Source organism: Barbatula barbatula, assembly GCF_947034865.1.
Source record: "Barbatula barbatula genome assembly, chromosome: 9".
In the NCBI taxonomy this organism is placed as follows: domain Eukaryota; kingdom Metazoa; phylum Chordata; class Actinopteri; order Cypriniformes; family Nemacheilidae; genus Barbatula; species Barbatula barbatula.
The window spans coordinates 12,837,486-12,857,334 of record NC_136772.1 but is presented as its reverse complement, the minus strand read 5'-3'; the positions used below and the strand labels follow the sequence as shown (position 1 = coordinate 12,857,334).

At 36.7% G+C, this 19,849-nt stretch overlaps 1 protein-coding gene across 1 annotated transcript; it reads right to left on the bottom strand.

The window, feature by feature from the left end:
• Positions 1-272: 272 nt before the first annotated feature.
• On the bottom strand, positions 273-17,930 carry kif5c (kinesin family member 5C). Its single transcript, XM_079465169.1, has 26 exons — positions 17,466-17,930; positions 12,733-12,820; positions 12,525-12,598; positions 11,981-12,085; positions 11,355-11,403; positions 11,224-11,279; positions 11,059-11,146; positions 10,857-10,981; positions 10,651-10,755; positions 10,374-10,522; positions 10,117-10,265; positions 9,097-9,263; positions 8,918-8,986; positions 8,163-8,369; positions 7,609-7,752; positions 6,781-6,969; positions 6,186-6,303; positions 5,938-6,014; positions 5,735-5,844; positions 4,315-4,416; positions 4,156-4,216; positions 3,923-3,994; positions 3,662-3,766; positions 3,222-3,438; positions 2,567-2,734; positions 273-2,071 (listed from the first exon to the last, which is right to left on the bottom strand). Exons 1-25 carry the CDS (start codon positions 17,589-17,591, stop codon positions 2,577-2,579), a joined length of 2,910 nt encoding a protein of 969 aa, XP_079321295.1. The 5' UTR covers positions 17,592-17,930; the 3' UTR covers positions 273-2,071; positions 2,567-2,576.
• Positions 17,931-19,849: the final 1,919 nt, after the last annotated feature.

Here is a 19,849-nt window from a genome sequence, read left to right as displayed (position 1 = left end):
AATGGAGAAGTTAGCGCATTGAAATCTGCGTATGAGCTTCACAAAACCCCGTCTTTTATTGGTCGATTGTGTGCGGACGTCAGGGTTTCAACTCCACAGTTTCGCGCAAGTTACTTCCTTTATTATTCGAGAGATCCAACCCTGTCACCCAAACGGTTCACAAACAATACAAGATGTACAGTTATCTGTTTCATTTAACGTATATGATTTAAAAAACGTTTAGAAGAGACATTTTAAGATGATCTACTTGCAAAGAGGCAAACAAAACCAAAAGCCGTACAGTTTATCTTTATTTGTAAACCTTTAATAAATGAGTGAATGCATCTGAAACCCTGTTATCCATAACATATGTGCTTTCTCATAATATCTTTGAACAATAATAACGTGAATCATTGTTGGCACTTTCCTTACCAGCTAAATAACTTCCATTTAATATTCTTTGATAGGCCTATCTCGTTTTTAGATGCTGTACACAGGTAGACATTTCAACTTTGATGAACAACACTGAACCTGAGGACAAACACGTGTTAGAGGTCTGTGTGTGCTGTAACTCCACTAGACAACAGTACAATGAGATTGTGTTTAGCTAGCCTACAAGTTTACAACAGTTTGTGCACATATTCTCACTAGAAGATAAAGAAGAAAAACATAATTCAGTGAATTAGAAGTTTGACTTGGGAAGTTGACTCCTGACGAAAGTGATTTTCTCTGTGTTTTCTCTTTTTCATTTGTGTGCTTATATAAACAATTGTCATCAGAGTAGGATCCCACAGTTCAATGCACTTACAGTATAATGCAGATGGTCAGTCTTTATAGTCAACTGATGTAAACATTTTGTAGGAATATTTGTCAGAATTGATAAGACACAATACTGAACACAGACGTTTATACTGTAGCTTATCATCAGGGAACATTTTGTTCTTATTAAAAGACTGAAAATATTTGTGTGATGGTTGCCTTGATGAAACAACATTTTTGAGTCATTCAGAATTGACAATATATACAATATCAAAAGTCAAAACGCACAAATAATAAATAACGATAGAAAAGTACATGAAAATTAAATAATAAATAATAAATTGAATCAGCTGTAAAATATCTCTCCAGAAACATTTGCTACTGAATACTTGATGTATGTACAGTTTGTGATCGTTTTTGTTTTATGTGTGAAGCTGTATGTTTGAGACTTTGGCTTTTTTTAATGATTGCATTTCAAGTTATTTTGAACAGTTTATAAAACACGATTCTTAACCACCACAGGTGTGTTTCTACTGATATTTTACTGCTGTTCCAGATTATAATCATTTAAATTGCAAAACAAATGTTCAGCACCCATATCAGTAAAAAAAGGATACACGATGCCCTGGATTTAATGTGCGACACTAAAGTAAATTTAAATAAATAATACACAAAAGGCAGTTACAAATAAAAATTTTTTTCGAATTAACCAATATCAATGAATTAATTCAAATGCTTAATGTATACAAAATAAAATCTAGCAAATAAATATAAATAAGCATTAATAATGCATTAATAATGCAATAATGCATAATCAAGCATTATTAAAACACATTCATGTCACTGCATGGCAATTAAGACCCGCAAGAAATTAGGCCCTAATGTTGAAAAGTTTCATCCTAGACTGATATTTCAGTAAGTCTGGCATCTTAGAACAAACCCAAGCTGATTCGCTGTAACATGTGATAACAACACTTCAACCATTAAAACATTGAGCCTTTGTAGAGGAGTTCATATCAATTTCTTTTCATAAATTCTCGTGAATGTTTATCTATTGATGAGTCTGCAGAGCTCAGATCTTCATCCAGGCCTGACTGAATAGAGACGGCAGGATCTGAATTATACAGGATAACTGTGTGTGGGGCTCATGGTAAGGGCAGGAAGTTAACTGAACAAGTCTTAGTAAAAGATGGCAGGAGTTAGTTTTCCTTCTCTGAATAGAACAGGAAAAAGTGGGAAAAGATGCCTTCTTGTTGCCACACATGGTTGTAATGGAAAGAATGTCCAAAAACTGTAGACATTGGACCGTGTAATGGTTTGTCCCCTCTTGGAGCTGTGGAAAGTTTGCAATTTATCAGAAGAAAATAATAGTAAAACATATCACCACCCTAAACATTGCTTATCACATCATCGCTATATACTGAAAAACAGTTTTTAACTTCTCACCCAGAATATTTCTGAGTTTGCATGACAGGCAAACAATGGTGACCTAACCTGAAATACATCCACAAACTTTGACTTCATTTCATTGAATGCCAAATGGCACTAGGAACTATCCATCGTTCACTGACTTTCCCAAGGATTCCAGCCATTCGCCGGCTCAGATCTTTTGTAGCAATAATAAAAGTGTTGCTCCATCTTTGTCAAACAGTTGGCACAGTAACTAATGCTATAGCACAACTCTCCAGCTGAAGTCACTTGTGGTTTTCAGATACATCACATGTTGCTACACCCAATTACAAGCAGCACTGCACCATTCACATCAACATCAAGACCAACTAAAACAACGAAACACTTCTCATCCAAAGACTGTTTTAACCAAACTTACGTGTTTGCTTTTACTTCGTCCTGTGATGGTACTGTTGCTGTTGTTGGGGGTGCTGGGGCTTTTGATACTGATGGTGATGTCGCCGTGGGCTCGGGACGCCCCCTCGGACAGAGGGACCCGGTGAGGCGGAGGCCACAGGGTGATGATGGCCAGCACGAATAGGCTTAGCTAAAAAAGGGGTAAACATTGGGGTAGAAAAATATATTTAAAAAGATAAAAAGCTGATCACATAACACAAAGAGAATCTAAGACACATTGCATGGATACCCGTTACTTGAATAAATAAATAAAAAATTGTGGAACCATACAACCGAACACTCTTCTATGGAATCGTGCAGCAAGTTTATTTTTAAAAGTGTACATGGGAGACATACACAACAGTACATTACAGTATAGTCATCCGCTTGCTGATGACAACGTGTTATTGAGGTTTATAATTATGTGGCGCTCCCTACTGGTTATTGTAAATCATTGAAATCTTCTTGTCAGTTTTAATGTGTTATTTAATCAAACTTTCAGCCAAAACAAAAAGAGGAACCTTTATAAGAATAAATATATTTAATGAGAGTTATTTCTGGCAAATCGACAAAAACGGAAGAAACAAGCACACACGCAAATTTTAGATTTATTTAAAAATAGAAGTGCAATTTCCAACCAATCTGTGCGGTGTGATTCCTCCTGGCCTGGTTCTTGGCTTGGATGACCTCCTTTATGCGGTCCACCTCCTGCTGGTAGCGCTTACGGTCTCTCATGGCGCTCTCTTTAGCTTCTCTCAGAGCAGACTCCAGAATCTTGACACGCTCGCCTGTTGCGCGCAGACGCTTCTCCAATTTAGGTAGCTCGCACCTCAGATCTGCATTATCCCGTACCAGCTATAGATACACACAGATTATTTGTTTATTTTTTCAAGATGTATTTTTGGCCTTATTGCCTTATTACAGTTTAGTAGGAGAGACGACAGGAAATGAAGTGGGAGAGAGAAGGGGGTGGGGTTGGGAAAGGACCTCTAAGGCCATCGGCTCTGACACACACAGATTATTGAAACCATATACTGTATGGAGCTAAATGACTGTGTATCATATAATGCTAGCACACCTGCTTGTGGACTTTAGTAAGCTGCTCCAGGTTGTTCTCCAAGAAAATGATCTTCTGCTTTTGTGCCAGACTTCCCCCTGATTCATCAACATCCAGATCTATATTCTATAAAGCAGAGACATGTAAACATTTATCATTTATTTACTCTATTTTACCTTTTCAGTCGAAAAAGGTTTTCTTATACGTATTATTGGCTAGTTCTGTAAAATCCACCAGATCAGACACAGGTGACAGGAAATTAAAAAACAAATGTGTACTCACTCGTCCCATTCGCTCGCTGATGTCATGGATGAACAGCCTGCGCAGATTATCGAGAGTCTCAAGCTCTTTGGTCTAATGAGAAACAGAACTAATTTGTCGATTATCTATAAAATTATATCTATATAATAACAACAGCTGTACAGATGCTAAACTTGACGTTTTATTGATAAACTACTGGTGCAGGTCCTTAGACATGAACTCTCGGGAATGCTGGATATTAAAATCCTACTCACCACAGTCTCCTCTAGACCCTTGAGATCCTCCTTGGCTTGCTCTTTCTTCTCGTTCAACAGACTAATTATAACAACAGAAATAAACATGTAAGCAAAATGCATAAACTGCCTATTGGGAAATCTGTGTTAAAATTCTCCTTTCATAAGCAGTGGACTCACATGAGCTTCTGGAGTCTCTCGTCCTTCTTCTGTTCATCCTGCTTGAGCTTCTCATAGTCAGAGAGGAGCTGCTTCTGTTCCAGCTGAAGAGCCTGATTCACACTAACATCAGATCAGATAAGGAATAGTTCAGTTTTGCTTTGATGTGACCTTTTCTTGTCACAGAACTTACCGAAAACTTACAAATGGCTATATACTGTAAATTTTGTTTAAATCTCGACACAACAAAATCCAAATGAATATATTTCAGTACAGGGCTCTGAATTCTAACTGAATGGGTGTTCAAAGCTGTTGTATAGATGGTTTCAGCGGCAACAACGTAAACAGATGTTATGTGGCTTCCGATAAACCTCTGCAACAAATCTATAGCCGGGTATCCATCCTAACGTGATGCTAATCTTTAAAAAATGTGCAATAATTGGAGAGAAGACTAATGCAAAATGGTTTCCATCAAGTTCTAGGGGGATCACGGTGGTATTGGTTACCTAGTGACCAACAGAAAAGATCTGGAAACCTGGAAACCAGAAAACACCATCAATGGTAACAGTTAGTTTAGTCTCATGGGCTTAAAGTGGAAGTAACATGCTATGCCATGCATTCTGACTTCTTTACACTGTGCTGGCTTCTTGGTAAACTTGTAAAAAAACGAGTTGGACGTATGACGTATTTCTGTGCTTGATACACTCCCCCTGCACACAACTTGATGCAGAAAGTTATTATAAAAGTCTGGATCCCTTTATCATAACCTTTTGGATGTTAAATAAGCGGTGGACATAATGCTGGATTTGGAGATTGTTTGAAACTGATAGATGGCGCGGTCCCAGTGCTATAAGATGCCGGACATGTACTGCATGCGGTAAATCAAACTAAGTCATGTCTGTGTCTTGATGGCAATTGCCCCGTACGTGAATAATTGTGTGCTCGTGCAGAAGTTCCGTACCACTGCCAGCCTCCAGCAGCATGTGTTTTTCTGGAAATAATCGTACAGCTGTATCTATCTTTTATGTGATCAAACCAAACACTCTTCGAAGATACACTGTATGCAATAATACTGTATAGGTACTCACTTAATATGAGATTGGCTGTGAAACTGTGTGTGATACCTGATCTTTAATGTTAGGTGAGTCAGAATTTATTAGTTTTCATCTCAACTTTTTTGCGAATTAATTTTCCTTTCGAGATTTTGAATTTACATTACTCGTTTCTGATGCAAATCTTAGAAATGCCCATAGAAACCAGGGTGATGAAAACGCTACGTAGTTTTAATTTATTTTAATACAATCAATAAAGTATAAAATATTAATACTAATTAATATTAATGTAAATTAATTATTATTATTATTTAATTGCTTATTAAAAAATTATATTTTATCAGTTTCAAATTGCTTTAATATAGGCCTGTAGTAAACTCAGTTCTTACTCATTCAGTTCATCAAAGCTCCTCTGTTTCTCCTCAAGCTCATCTCTAAGGCGAGAGAGCTGCTTTTGGTGAGCCTCTCTGTGGCTTTCCATCTGCTGTTCCAAAGCTTTCTAGACACCAAAACACAAGCATTTATAACGTAATTTACGCTATAGTTGTTGAGTATTTTTTTAATTGAGAATGACAACTGTTGCTCTGATCACCTTCATCTCCACAGCATCCTGCATCCTGGTCATGTGTTCCTTCTCTTTATCCTGAACTGACACTTCATGCACCTTTTCTGTATGAACAAACAATAAGAAATTGAGAGAACTTCAAAAATACCGTACAATACAATACATAGTGTCGAAGAAACAGATGCTTGTTGAATACAGCCAAATAAACAACTTCTGGCACACAATACACATTGCTTAGTTAATACTACAACAATGCGTGTGTTCATCACATGTACCTTTTGCATTACGTTTAGCGAGTTCCTCCATCAGCGAGTCATGGCTTTCTTCCAGCTGTCTCTTCTTCTGCTCCATGTTCTGCATGTAGTCTGTGAGGGATTTGATCTTTGCCTGATGCTGAACCACATAAAAACAAAAACACACTGAGAAACAAACACACAAAGACTGAGGTGTGAATCTGAGACAAAAGACCACTGTGGTTTACATTTGTCTGCACTTCCGTGATCCCAGTTGATTTTTAAGACAAGATTTTGTGTTAATGTTGTAATTCAGATGACTTTTACATCTCAGCAGTGAAGACTTTTTTCTTTTGAACGACATATTCCCATATTACCAATTACAATGGTGGTATCCATTCACACCTATTGTATATACACAAAACTAATTGAAGTCAATGGGTACCACTATTGTTCGGTTAGATTAGTAAAATGTGTGTGCCTCTCATATACTAATATTGATTGATAAAGCAGCAAACAGGTAACCATGGATTTTTTTGCATAAAAAAGAATAAAAAGTCAACAAGAAAATCCAATCCAGCCCACCACACGAGGGTGCTGTTTACTGCCCTTTCAGAAAAATAAATCATCAGGATACCTGAGAGATGAGCAGCTGACAGGATGAAAGCTCCTTCTCATTTATCTGCATTTTGTGCATTGTGTCGGCCTGCGCGCTCTCCAGCTGCTTACTGCGGTTGACCAGAGACTTCACCTCTGACTTCATTTTACTGAGGAAGAGCCTTGTCATGGTAAACTCCTCCTCCATTCCTCCATTCAACTCTGCCATCTAGGTAAAAGGATTATGTTTAATGTATATTATAATTACATAATTACATTTATAACTTTAACCGCATATTTAATTGAACAACAAATGTAACTGGTAATTGAAAAATCCACATTTATTTTAGATATCGGGAAGGGGACACATTTGGTTAAAGGAATTGTTCACTAACAGCATGCATTTATGTGATAATTTACTCATCCCTGTTGTCATCCAAGATATTTATGTATTTTTTTCTTTAGTCGAAAAGAAATTAAGATTTTATGATGAAACAATTCCAGAATTTTTCTCCATATAGTGGACTTCAATGGACTCCAAAAGGTTTAAGGTCAAAATTACAGTTTCAGTGCAGCTTCAAAGGGCTTAACTGAAACTGCGATTTTTACCTTCAACCGTTCGGAGTCCATTGAAGTCCACTATATGGAGAATAATCCTGGAATGTTTTCATCAAAAACGTAATTTCTTTTTCGACTAAAGAAAAAAATACATAAACATCTTGGATGACAACAGGGATGAGTAAATTATCATCAAAATGTATGTTTAAAGTGAACAATTCCTTTAATGGTCGCTAAAACACCTGTACTTGCTTGGATCAGGACATGTATGTTTTATGGGTTTGTGTTTATGAGATTTTTCTTTTTATACCTTGAGGTCATTCAAGGCAATAACACTGCCAATCTCATTGAGGTCTCTGAGCAATAAATTCAAAATCTCTGCTGATCTCTTCCTGTGATGTCCGCTGACTTCCTGCAGGGCAGCAAAATCCCTCTCCACCCCAGCCAGAGATGCCTGCATAATGAAACAGGCTAGAATCACTTCACAAAGCAACACCTTGACATTTCAAAATTGACTTTAAAAATGAATAGCCAATTTATATAAATGCCAACTCTGTATTTATATCATATTGACACATTTCTAAATAACCCCAAAGACACATTTAGTTTAAAATATTTATTTATGTTATTTAATAATTTGTTGTTTTCTGTCAGCCCTTTTATGTATCTTTGTACATAATTATGTCCCAAAATATATGAATATGTATTGATTTAGCTTAGGATGACACAATGCAACAAAACACTTTAACACATTATTAGCTTAAAAATGTAATTTCTCATACAAAAATAATTTTGTCAAACTGGAAATTCATTGGAAAACCCAGATATGAGCCTGATATTTATATATTTTCCCATTCTACTCACACTCTTTTGCACAAGCTCCTCAGAGAGCTGTTGGTTTGTTTTAATTCTCTCTTCCACGTCATGGCTCTTCTGGTCATAGTTCACAGCAAGCTCCTCCAAGGCCTGAAGTACTTCCTTCACCTCCTCTTTAGCCGCATCATTGTCACGCTGCAATCGGTTCACCTCTTCCTGGATCTTCTCATAGTCACTGCGTGTGGAGGCCAGCAGCTGTGTGCAGGCAAGATGGGACGTCATACATTCATTTGTTAAGCTATTGTCTGAGCGTACCTAGATATGTTATTGACATAACATGTTTTTAAGAAAGATTTATGACATTATCAAAGATATTATTAATATTAACAAGATCCGCCCCAATGAATGGTGAGAAATGCAATGCTCAATATTGCCTGCCTGGCGAAGGAAGTCCTGCCTTCCACTTAAAGTCAATCAGTAAAGACTGATGATTCTCTGGGGCGAAGCTCTTGTGATGCGCTTGCCAGCTTGTGTGCAGCGAGCATCTCTAAAAAGGTGATCTTAAGCGCAATTTAAGATTAGCAAACCAAAGTTATGATACAGTTCATGTCATTTTTAATTATTGATTGGAAATATGCTGTATTAATGTGAATTTTGCCAGCAATTTTAGAAATGTATGCCTTCCCCATTCAAGTAAATAGGACTGTGGACCGAGTGGCACGACTTGAGTAGCGGACTTTGACAGTACATTGTGGCAAATATGACTATTCTGCTCTATGAGGCTGCTATTGGAGGGGACTCACCTCATCCTGATCTACCATCTGCTCCTTGAGGTTTTCTGCCAGCTGACTGTGCTGGTTGATCTCATCATCCTGGGGCGAGAGAGAAAGGAGAGGAAGAGAGTGAAATTGAGGGAGGTACACTTTTCTTCTCAAACACTTTTGTAACAGATTTTTAACACCACGTGGGAGCTATTTCTCACCTTGTCATCTAGCTGCTGATACAGGTCATTGATCAGTTCCTCATACTGAGTTTTCTCTGAATCAGGAAGAGGCTCAGGGGGTGGAGCCGAAGTGTCAATTACGGGAGTGGCTTCGGAATTCTTCGGATCTTTGCTGCTGTGCTGTTCATTAACAGGTACACTCTCACCTGAAGATAAAGTGATGAAATATTGACAACACAATAAACACAACGAAAGAAGTAAAGCCTTGAGCTTTTATAAACATTTCTACATCTTTTCCCTTTTTAGAATGGGGTTATAGTTTCACCAACAGCATTACAAAACCTTTAGTCTATAGCCAATAATGAATAAAAAAATACAAATGTTATGAATGAATATGTTGTTTATACACAGGGGCAAAACTTGATGCTCTGGGAGTGCCGAGAAGGGTCAGAAATCTTAACTTCAACATCTGTGTGTAGGTGCATTAAAAGTAAAGGCAGCTGGTAACACTTACAATGAAATACAAATGTAATTCATGTTTTAAGCACGTCTGAAGTCTTGGAAGATGGTTGACATATTCAGCTACCTGCAGTAGTGTCTATTTGCATGTGTTTTGTAAGAAACGTCATTATTTGTGCCTCGTTCCAGATGGAATTAGCTGGAATGGATGTCAATTGTGATGTCAAAATGTTACTTAAATACACAGTTTATTTGTGGCTTTAGTAATAAACAAACAAAAGAAAGCAGAACTATAGAAATAACTGGCTCTGTTTCTTAGCACAGATGTTAATGGGACCCATTTCCCTATTTCAGGACTCGAATCTCAAAACAAAGCTTTTGTTAAAACATTTACATCAAAAAATAAAGTGGCCATTACAAACTCGAGACCAATAGTGCAGCACAAATATCATGTAAAGTAAGTGGAGTACCACAAAACAGTAATCCTTTTAAAGCAAATCTAAATCTAAAGATTTGTCAGCAGACAACAGCACACACAACAAAGTGAATTTGAACTATAAAACATCCAATGGACGAGAGAGATAAGTTGCTGGAGTTTACCTTTCCTCCAACGTCTGAGCTCATTTTCAAGTCGCTGGATGATGACTTTCAGACCCCTGGTCTTTTCTTTCTCTTTCTCATATTTCTTTTTCCATTCTTCTGCTGTCAGCTCCATGTTCACAGAAACTGTGTTTTTAATGGTTTTGGCCCTACAAATATACAAATAACAAATATGTTTTTATTAATATATGAATATATTAGTGGGTGTGTGTGTTTGTGTGTTAAATCGACACATTTGAGAGCCTAAACGGATTCACCTCTGGCCAAACATGAGAGTGGATTTGGTCTCAGACTCATTGTATATGGAGGGAGAACAGCAGATGACAATAGTGGTTCTGCAGTTCCCACCCAAAGAGTCCTGAAGGATCCTTGTCATTTTACTGTCTCGGTATGGCACATGAGTTTTCTGTAAAGGTAATAAAGCCAATCAGTTAAATATGAAGGCTTTGTTTTGTACTGTAAGAGACTTATGGTCCAGTTTGAGTACACCGGATGAGATGCATTCAAGTGGAAAGAGAATAGCAGAGCACTTACACTTCCCTCGGCCAGGGCTGAGATGACGTTCCCCAGAGCAGAAAGAGACTTATTGATATTTTTAGCCTCATCCAATACAGATCCTTCTGCTCCAGTTTTACTGACCTGTGAGAGAGAGGCGGATGGAGATATTTGATCTATTCTGTGTGTTGTTCGAGTGACACTATTTTTTATATGCTTCAGGTAAAAATGATAAAGCGTGTCACCTTTTCACTTCCTGCCAGATCTACTAGGTACAGCTTCCCACTCAGTTTTTTCTCCGTCTCCACATTTTCCTGTTTAATGTTAATGAGGAAAATACTATGACTGCGGGAACTGTGTTCATTCATGTCTGTGGAAAAACATACACATTAACATTACAGCACAGTACATTGTCTGTGTTTTTTGGAGGGTTAAAAGGTAACTCACTTGTGACAGCCACATGACGATTGGATTTTCCCTCATCAATCACATCCATGACGTCGTCTGGACTGGACACAAAGCGCTCTGTGCAGCCCTGGCAACAACAACATCAAAATACATGAGACATCAAGGGTTTAAATCTACACACACTATATTGGACAGATGACTTACCTTGACAAACGGAACCCGGTTCTTATCCTCATGTACAGCGAGGTTGGTTTTGGAAACTTAGTAAACAAACATTTAGTCAACATAAAGATACAGCAAAAGATGAAGAGCAATGTGTCCATTTCAAATCTTACCATCAAGTAAGTCTCTGATTTTGTCCAGGTAGATTTCAAAATAAGAGACCTGTGGTAAGGAAAATTTGTTGAATATTGTGTATATAGACATAAACATATAATTCTTAATACCAGTAAACAACAGACACAATAGTTATTTTCCCTGTTTAATATGAATCGTTTTAAAAAGTACACGTTAACAAATTTAAAGTCCCCCGTGAACCGGAAGTTGCGATCATTTTTACTTCCGTATTTCGATACACTTTCTGAGTGAAATGGAATTTCTAATGAGAAAAATATTGGCCGTGGCTTTCTTCTTTCTCTAATTGGATTTGATTGGATGTATAAAAACAGCCGTTTCATTTTGAAATGGCACTGGCAGCAGACTGACAGTTGAAGGGGAGGAGTGCTTGGATGCTCCTCTCAAGCCGTCTAACATACGTCATTTAAGATGGGTAGTGATTAGAGGAAGGAAGTGCATTTTCAGATTTCAACTAAAGATTATGAGGGCACATGAATTAAAAAAAAAGAATGACCCACGTTGATAAACTATTTACAATAAACCCTGCAGTATTTCATGGAAAAATAGGAATTGTCATTTTTTATTTCACTGGGACTTTATAGTTGGAAATTTCCCCTCCCACTACCTTGATATGGAACTCCAAATTTTCATCCATAGAGTAGATGTGATCAAATATGTCCTGGGCAATGCGAGGAATGATGCCCATCTGCTGGACGCTGTGCAGCTTTCCCTGTATGTGTGTGTGTTATAAGGGACAACATATAAAAGATGAGTGACTTCACATAACCGTCAAAAAATATATTTGAAAACATTTTGTGTTATAACTAAACACTGTGTTAAAGAATTAACCAAATGTGTGTATCACAGTCGCTATTTCCTTTGAGGGTGATAGGGGACTTTGGTCAGGTGACACATCCGAAAACATTGCCTCAATTATTTTACTTTACATTCACATCATTTTCGCATGCTGGTTGTTTCCAGGGCAACGCCTGCAGTCGACTGGCATTTTGCAGCTACTACTGCAGTGTGTCCTTTCAGTCATTAAATCTGATATATTCTGTCTAGACAGTTTTGTCCACAGTGACTTACTCTCTTCCCATAAGAGCTGAAAGGTTAATGAACTATGCAAACATGTGAACACTATCACCGTTGCATGTTTCATTTTTTACCTCCATCGTGTGAGTCTTGCCTGATGAGGTTTGGCCATATGCAAAGATGGTCCCGTTATAACCTTCCAGCACATCTGAAATACAAGACTCAAGTCTCAAAAGAGCAACGTTGTCCAAAATACAGTCATGAAAGGAACTGTCAACAAGTTTCAAACATTAATTTTCTTTCCCATCAGTCTGCAACAACATCTATAATGATTGAACAAACCTTTAACAATATGTCTGGCACAGGAGTCATAAACTTGTTCTTGGTTTGTGTTTGGTGGAAGCACTCGGTCAAAGATGTACGGCTTGCCCTAAAAAGAGAAGCAAAATCTGTAAAAAAAACTAGAAAAAACATATTGCTTTAAAGCCCAACAATACATGACATGGAACTCTTTTTATGTGACAATATCTGTGGAGAAAATCTACATATGTTTTACTTTGTTCCATTGAAATAAAATAGATTTACACTGGTGGAAATTACCAATCTACTCCTGGGATTCTAGCCGGGGACATCTTTTTTTATTTTTAACCATATGCATACAATTGGTATATGTATGTACATAGCGTTTGAAGGCCATTTCATGGATAACGGATAGAACTTCTCTACATTTAGGGTTGAACTCGGCCCCTCCTTGAAATTCACTCCTTTGCATCTTTCCACCCGTACCTTCTATTTCTAGCCCTGTAGATGTGTCAAAGCAAATTTGACCAGAACGTCTTTCCCTGTCTTTCATAAGAATACATTATATGGAGGGTCACAATGGCGTTGAATGAAAACAACAGATTCTCGACTATGAAACTAGAGAGCTCCAAAAATCCCATTGAATATTTTACAAGCGTGACGGAACAGTATAAGCGGCTAGACATTTGAGCCCATGTGGAACAGTTAATACAATAATAGTTTTAGGAGTGGGGATTACGATTGGAATAACAACAAGATGCATGTCTTCAGTATCCGAAATAAAAATAAATTCAATTTCGTTCTATATAATATAATTTTTTGAAGAGTCCTCTAATTGCATTGAGAGGTCACTCTCATAAAAGGACACTTCTGTGTTTTTCCGCTGACACTGCACAGACTCTCTTAATAGCTAACTTCCTTGAAATGAATACATCCCATCCCCCCAACTGCAAGTCAATGTTATTGAGGCCCAACAAATCTCTTTCTCTTTTTTTCTGTGCCACGGCATGAACCTGCAGCTGAAATCCAGAGAATCAATGAGATAAACTCCAACAAACATGTATGCAACACGTGAACAACAATGGAGAAAAATGGACAATAGAGGAAGCTTACTTCTTGTGTTAACTTGTGTTAAGAAGCTTAAAGGAAAAAAAGTGCTCTGTAAAAAAATATTTTTTATATTTTACGCTTTTATTTTAAACATATTTTTAAAATCTTGGAAATTTATTTTTACAGAAATAAACTGAAAATTCACAAGGGTGTGAAAAACATGTAATTTTACTTTACAAAAACATTTATTTTAAGTTTTTTTCTGGACCCAGCTGCTGGAATATCACAGTTTTTAAGGTATTTTATAGCTTAACTGTATATTTACAGTTATAATATTAATATCTGTTATAATATCTAATACAAATGACTGCACTGACATATTCAGAAAAGTCGAAACACTCGCTTGCATTACTGAATTACTGCATTGCTTACCATTACTGAAGTATATTGTGAACTATTTCTTGTATAAAGGATCTTGTATAAACAGTGGATATATTTTCTGGTACTAGATCTGTTGATACATCCAGAGCAGATAAATGTGGTATCTATGTATTAATACCTGCATGTCATATAGAGCAAGAGATACATTATACCACAGTTTCAGATCCAATTCTATGCAATGCCCATCTACAATGCAGACGTGGCATGTGTTTATATGTTAGTCTTTTGGGTCTCATGTTGTACAGTCAGACAGTTGACAATATTCCCTCAGCTTTTTTGTCTGTACGTCTGATTAAGCAAGGTACCGGTCAAGAATCCCTGCCGAGACAAAATTATAGCTGTTGCTCAAACCCAGACCGTCACCAAGGAAACTACATCTCACACGGACAAATGTTCAGTGATTGGCTGACAGGCAGCACCTGTCTTTTGGCCAATGGTGGAGAAGAATAGCACAATAGGAAAACAGCTAGGAAAACGTGACTGCAATCATCTTTTCTATCCATCACTGTCGTTCTATCAAATCCTTTTTTCATTCTGAAAAGTCACATAAATGCTAACATGCCTATTGCGTTAAATCTTGTTATACTTTTGAGTATAAGAGCACAAACCAACAAATAAAGTACAAACACTTTCATTACAGTATCCATATTTGCCAACGTTTTTGTATTCACTTTTTAAACTTTGCCAAATGGAAATGGACGTTTAGGCTACTACACAGATGAGTTTAATTGCAACATGCACAAAAACAAAGGATGTGCACTAAAAGCTGTAAAAGCACACGTGGTCAGGAAAATGCCGTGCATTGTTTACGTCAATAATTGATGCCTTGAGACATTCAGCCCTGTGCAAATACAGTAGACCAGTATGTGAATATCTACCATTAACAATAAACAGAAAAATAAAAAATTAGTTCATATTTGCAACATGCTTATATAGTGTATGTGTGTTCTGTATCACACAAAAGGCACAAAATCCTCTGTGGACTTGCATAAATATTCCACCAAAACATCTCAGCTCTCTCCCACTGGTTTGGCCCCCCAAACAGCCCCTCTGTCAGTACTGCTACATAAATTACTTGCAGGAGCCCTGGGACTCTTCGTGGCCTTGCACACATAATAGGACATTACCACCCACATTGAACACTGCTGACCAGACAACCCCCATAAAGCAAAACATTAAATCCAGCCTGATGCTGACACACTGCAGATGATTCACAAACACAGTTTTCTTTTGCCACAAACTATCGCATATATCTCCCTTCTAATGTTTTACAATTTATGATCATTTAAGGTTTCCATGCTCTACACAAACACATAAGTACATCTATACTGAATTTCTGAATTTACTTTTCTACTTAATATTCTTCAAAGTAGAAATTGATGGTGAAATTATTTTGGTTATGTTTAAAGATCGGTTTATGTTTCATAGAGAGAAGACAAATAACTGAATATATTTTCCACACAAAAATTGCATTTTTTAAATGTAGCAAATATACATCAGCCTTAATCTGTTTAACACAGTTACCAGTTATAGAATAATAACTATTCATATAAAGTGCCAAATTGTATTTTTGGAATTTGTTCGATTATTGTTCCGTTAGCTTCCATTCATTTACTATGCTTAACGCAATGCTTAATTCATTTACTATTATGTTATTTACTCTTCATAAGAAATCAGCTTTGCATCAGATATTTATTTTCAAGATGTATTTAATACATGAGACAGACAAACAGATCTCTTCATTGTCAATCCATCAGTGCTTGTTGGGGGTAGAGGTGTCAAAATCCACCCTTCCCCCATACATACATTACATTTAATTGACTCTTTAAATTCTATAGGGTTAAAACTAAGATTAGTGTGAAGTAAGGCTAACACAGTGACAGCTAAATTAACCTTCACTAAGGAAAATGGAGATAGTAAAACATGTACAGTAATAAATTTACCCAGTTTTATTCTTCCTCAAGCAAAATGTCTGGCGTTGGGATCATCTGGCCAAGCTGAGACCGCAGGGTAATGTTAATGAGAATGTACTTTGAAGACTGAAGTCTAATACAGCTACAATCGTTTTTGTGTGCTGATTCGGCATGATAAAGATGATTACCATCTGAATAGGTCGGATAATACGAGCTATTGTGTTTGCACAAGAGATTTCTATGGATTACTGTAAAACATAAAAACAATCAGTTTCTTTCTGTATAGACTATTCAAGTCTGATAGGAATAGCAAGACACACACCCACATACACGATCATCGCTGCAAAACAATCACAAATAACTTCACTCCTACAAGTGAAAGCATTGCACACTGCTGACAAGCACGAGAATCAGACATTTTCCAAATTTGAGATTATGGAGCTTTTCGTATTGAGACACACATTTCCCCGAGGTTCTTTTGTTATGCAATTACAACAGCATGCTGGCATTCATTTGGAATTTTATTAAACATCCAAACGGCATCAAAAGATTAGACAGAAAAAGGTCTAATAGAACAAGTTAATTCGCCACATGTATTCCGGTGTGAAAGTGAATCATTGCCACAAATCAAATGATATAAAATGTGACAAATAACCTGCCATTACAAATTACAATTACAAAGCTGGTACAACACCTGGTGAATGTTGATGGCAAATAAGAACAAAACACTAAACAAACATCAGCTATTGAGAAACATCCATTCTTACAGTTAAAGTAATAAATAATTGTCTTTGTTAATACTGATCATGCTTTTCATCGTGTGAAAGGGCGTTGATATGACAATTTCACAGTGCAGATCATAGATAGGGTGCAGATAGTCTTCAACTCCGAGGAGACTGTTCACTTGATCGACATCAATTTTATAGTTTCGTATTGTCTCGTTCATTTGTTTTGTTTGGGGACCAAACCAAAATTCAAATTTTAAACAAATTTTAAGTAAAACAAACAACGGCATATTAAAATTGTGTGATCTATAAATGTTTATTACACGAATGGTAAGGATTTTCAAGCCAATCAATTACACGAATGAAATAAGATGTTGGGTTAAAAATAACAGGAGAAAATCAAATACTGACGACTAACTGGAAGCATCAGAACCTGCTATTCCCTAGCTGTTATCCAAGACTCGGAACAGCATGGATATGACTTCTCTCAAACGGATACGAGTTGACCGCAATCATTTATCCAGGAAATTGATACGTTGTAACCATGCATATAACTAACTACACAACGAAAAACAGAGAACCTGGTAAAATTGCGTTTAACTTTCTGTGCACATTTATAACATTGTGCGCTCTGGAGAAATCTCACCGTAATAACGACGGTGTCCTCTCCTTTGAATTTCGGGATGTATTTGTCACCTCTGCTGATTTCCGATTCGTTAAGTGGCCTGAATCGGCACATCACCTTTACACAGCACTCAGACGCATCCGCCATCCTGTATGATATAGGTCTGATTTAATTTAACGAAACTTTTTCTGGTCAGCAGATCTTGTCGTCCACCCAGAACTTTGCAATCAATCAAACAATCGTGATATATTGATGCTTATCAGTTGTTCAGTCCGTCATGTCCATAATCGATGCGTGGGCGAATAAAGCTTTCCAAAATGAAAACAACCTCACACAATATACTCTGCAACTGCCGGAATACGTTTTAAAAATAAATGAAAATATCAAATAATAATTTGGTGAAATGAAAAGGTCGTGTTCGTTGGGGTTAAATCCACCTTCAGCGCTCGATCAGCATCAGCACCGGACAGTTCCACCTTCTGTTCTGTCTCCTTGCGTGAGGGGCCGGTCCCTCACTGACGCTTATGCTACCCAACAGCGCCTCTACACAGAGCTGACCATGACTGCAAAACACAAGCTGGAGGAGTTCGTTGATATTTTGTGATGTATTGGAATAGTTAGATAAATAAATTCAATTCAATTATTTAAAATAATAAATTAACAATGAGACATTGCTGGCCCGATAAAGAACCTGTGATATTTGAAAGTCCTGCATTAGGGGGCGCCATTTCGTTTCATTCAGTAATCATTTGAAAAGAGAATTGAACAATGATGGAATGTCTATACATTGATAAATGGGTTAGTTGACAAAGGGCTCATTTCTGATTTACAGCAATTATTAATTTATTATTATTTATTTAGTAGACACTTTTATTCAAAGGGAATTACAAAGCGACTAGGCCTAGGGATTGAGTTTTAGTACAAAATGCTCATCTTTCCATCCCATGTCCATACATTTTCTGCATCTATGGTGTTTAATGTGCCCTAGGGTTCACTCTTTGAATCTGTTGGTGTCAGTTTGGTTCAAATATACAGTTTGTTGCTTGTCCCCTACAATACCTACATATTATCCTATAGTCAAATGTTTAGCACTTGAGACATTTAAAAAAAGATTGTAAATCATTTTTATCAGATAATTTATCCATGAGTTAAAAGTGCATTTTGGTCTGGAAGTTGCATTTTTTTAACAAAACGCTGCTTTCATATCAAATTGTGAATGGCTTTTATGTATCAAACAGGTTGTTTCAGATGTTGTAGGCCTGTGTTTTACTGTTATTAATATTGGAACTGCAAGCAGCGTGCACTAGAGGTCGTGGTGTTGTACATTGTATAATGTCTCTACAATAGTTTGGTCTCGCAGTTGCATTTTAATAAATACAAAATGCTGTTATTTTGCTGTTATTATTATTGAATGTTTCCGCAATGTACAATAGAGGTCGTGGTGTTGAATATTGTACACATCTACAATAGTTTTGTCTTGTGTGTACTGTGTGTTTTCTTGCCAGGTTTTTCTAATGCACAGTGTTTAGACATTTTGTTTCTAGAAATTGTTCTTTAGCATTATGAATCTTGTTCATTACATTTAAAAAACAGCAAGAGGCTTCTGCTGTTTATTAAACCTTATTAAATATTGAGTAATTTGTCTTGTGAAGTGTCATTTTTGCAATATGAAATGTATAAATTTTTAAGCTTGTCAATAAAGAACAAAGTAAGTACAATAAAATAAAATGTTCTAATTATTTGAGATTAAAATACCTAAAATCTAACTCATGCTCAAGCTGTGTTGTGATAATTTACTGCACTGCAATGTATATATGACTGTCACAAACACAACCACGTGGTCCCAACAAAGCAGAAGTTTTCCCCATAGAGCTAAAAATACATCGAAAGGCCAGCATATCTTAAAGGTCAGTATCAGTTCATCAATTTGCAGGTTTTTTCAGATGTTGTAGGCCTGTGTTTTACTGTTATTAATATTGGAAGTTTCCGCAGCGTGCACTAGAGGTCGTGGTTGTACATTGTATAATGTCTCTACAATAGTTTGGTCTGGCAGTTGCATTTTATTAAATACAAAATGCTGCTTTCATAACAAATTGTTTGCCTTTATTTATCAAACAGGTAGTTTCAGATGTTGTATGTTTTACATTATTATTATTCGTGGTGTTGAACATTGTACACAATAGTTTTGTCTGGCTGTATATACTGTGTGTTTACATTCAGTTTTTTTTCTTGCCAGGTTTTTCTAATGCACAGTGTTTAGACATTTTGTTGTAAAATTGTTCTTTAGCATTATGAATCTTGTTCTTGTCCTGTTTAATGTTTTTCAAATAATCTTAAGTATAAAGCCTTTTGGATTGACAAAAGCTTTTAGATGTTTGACATGACATTACACACCTTAAACAGCA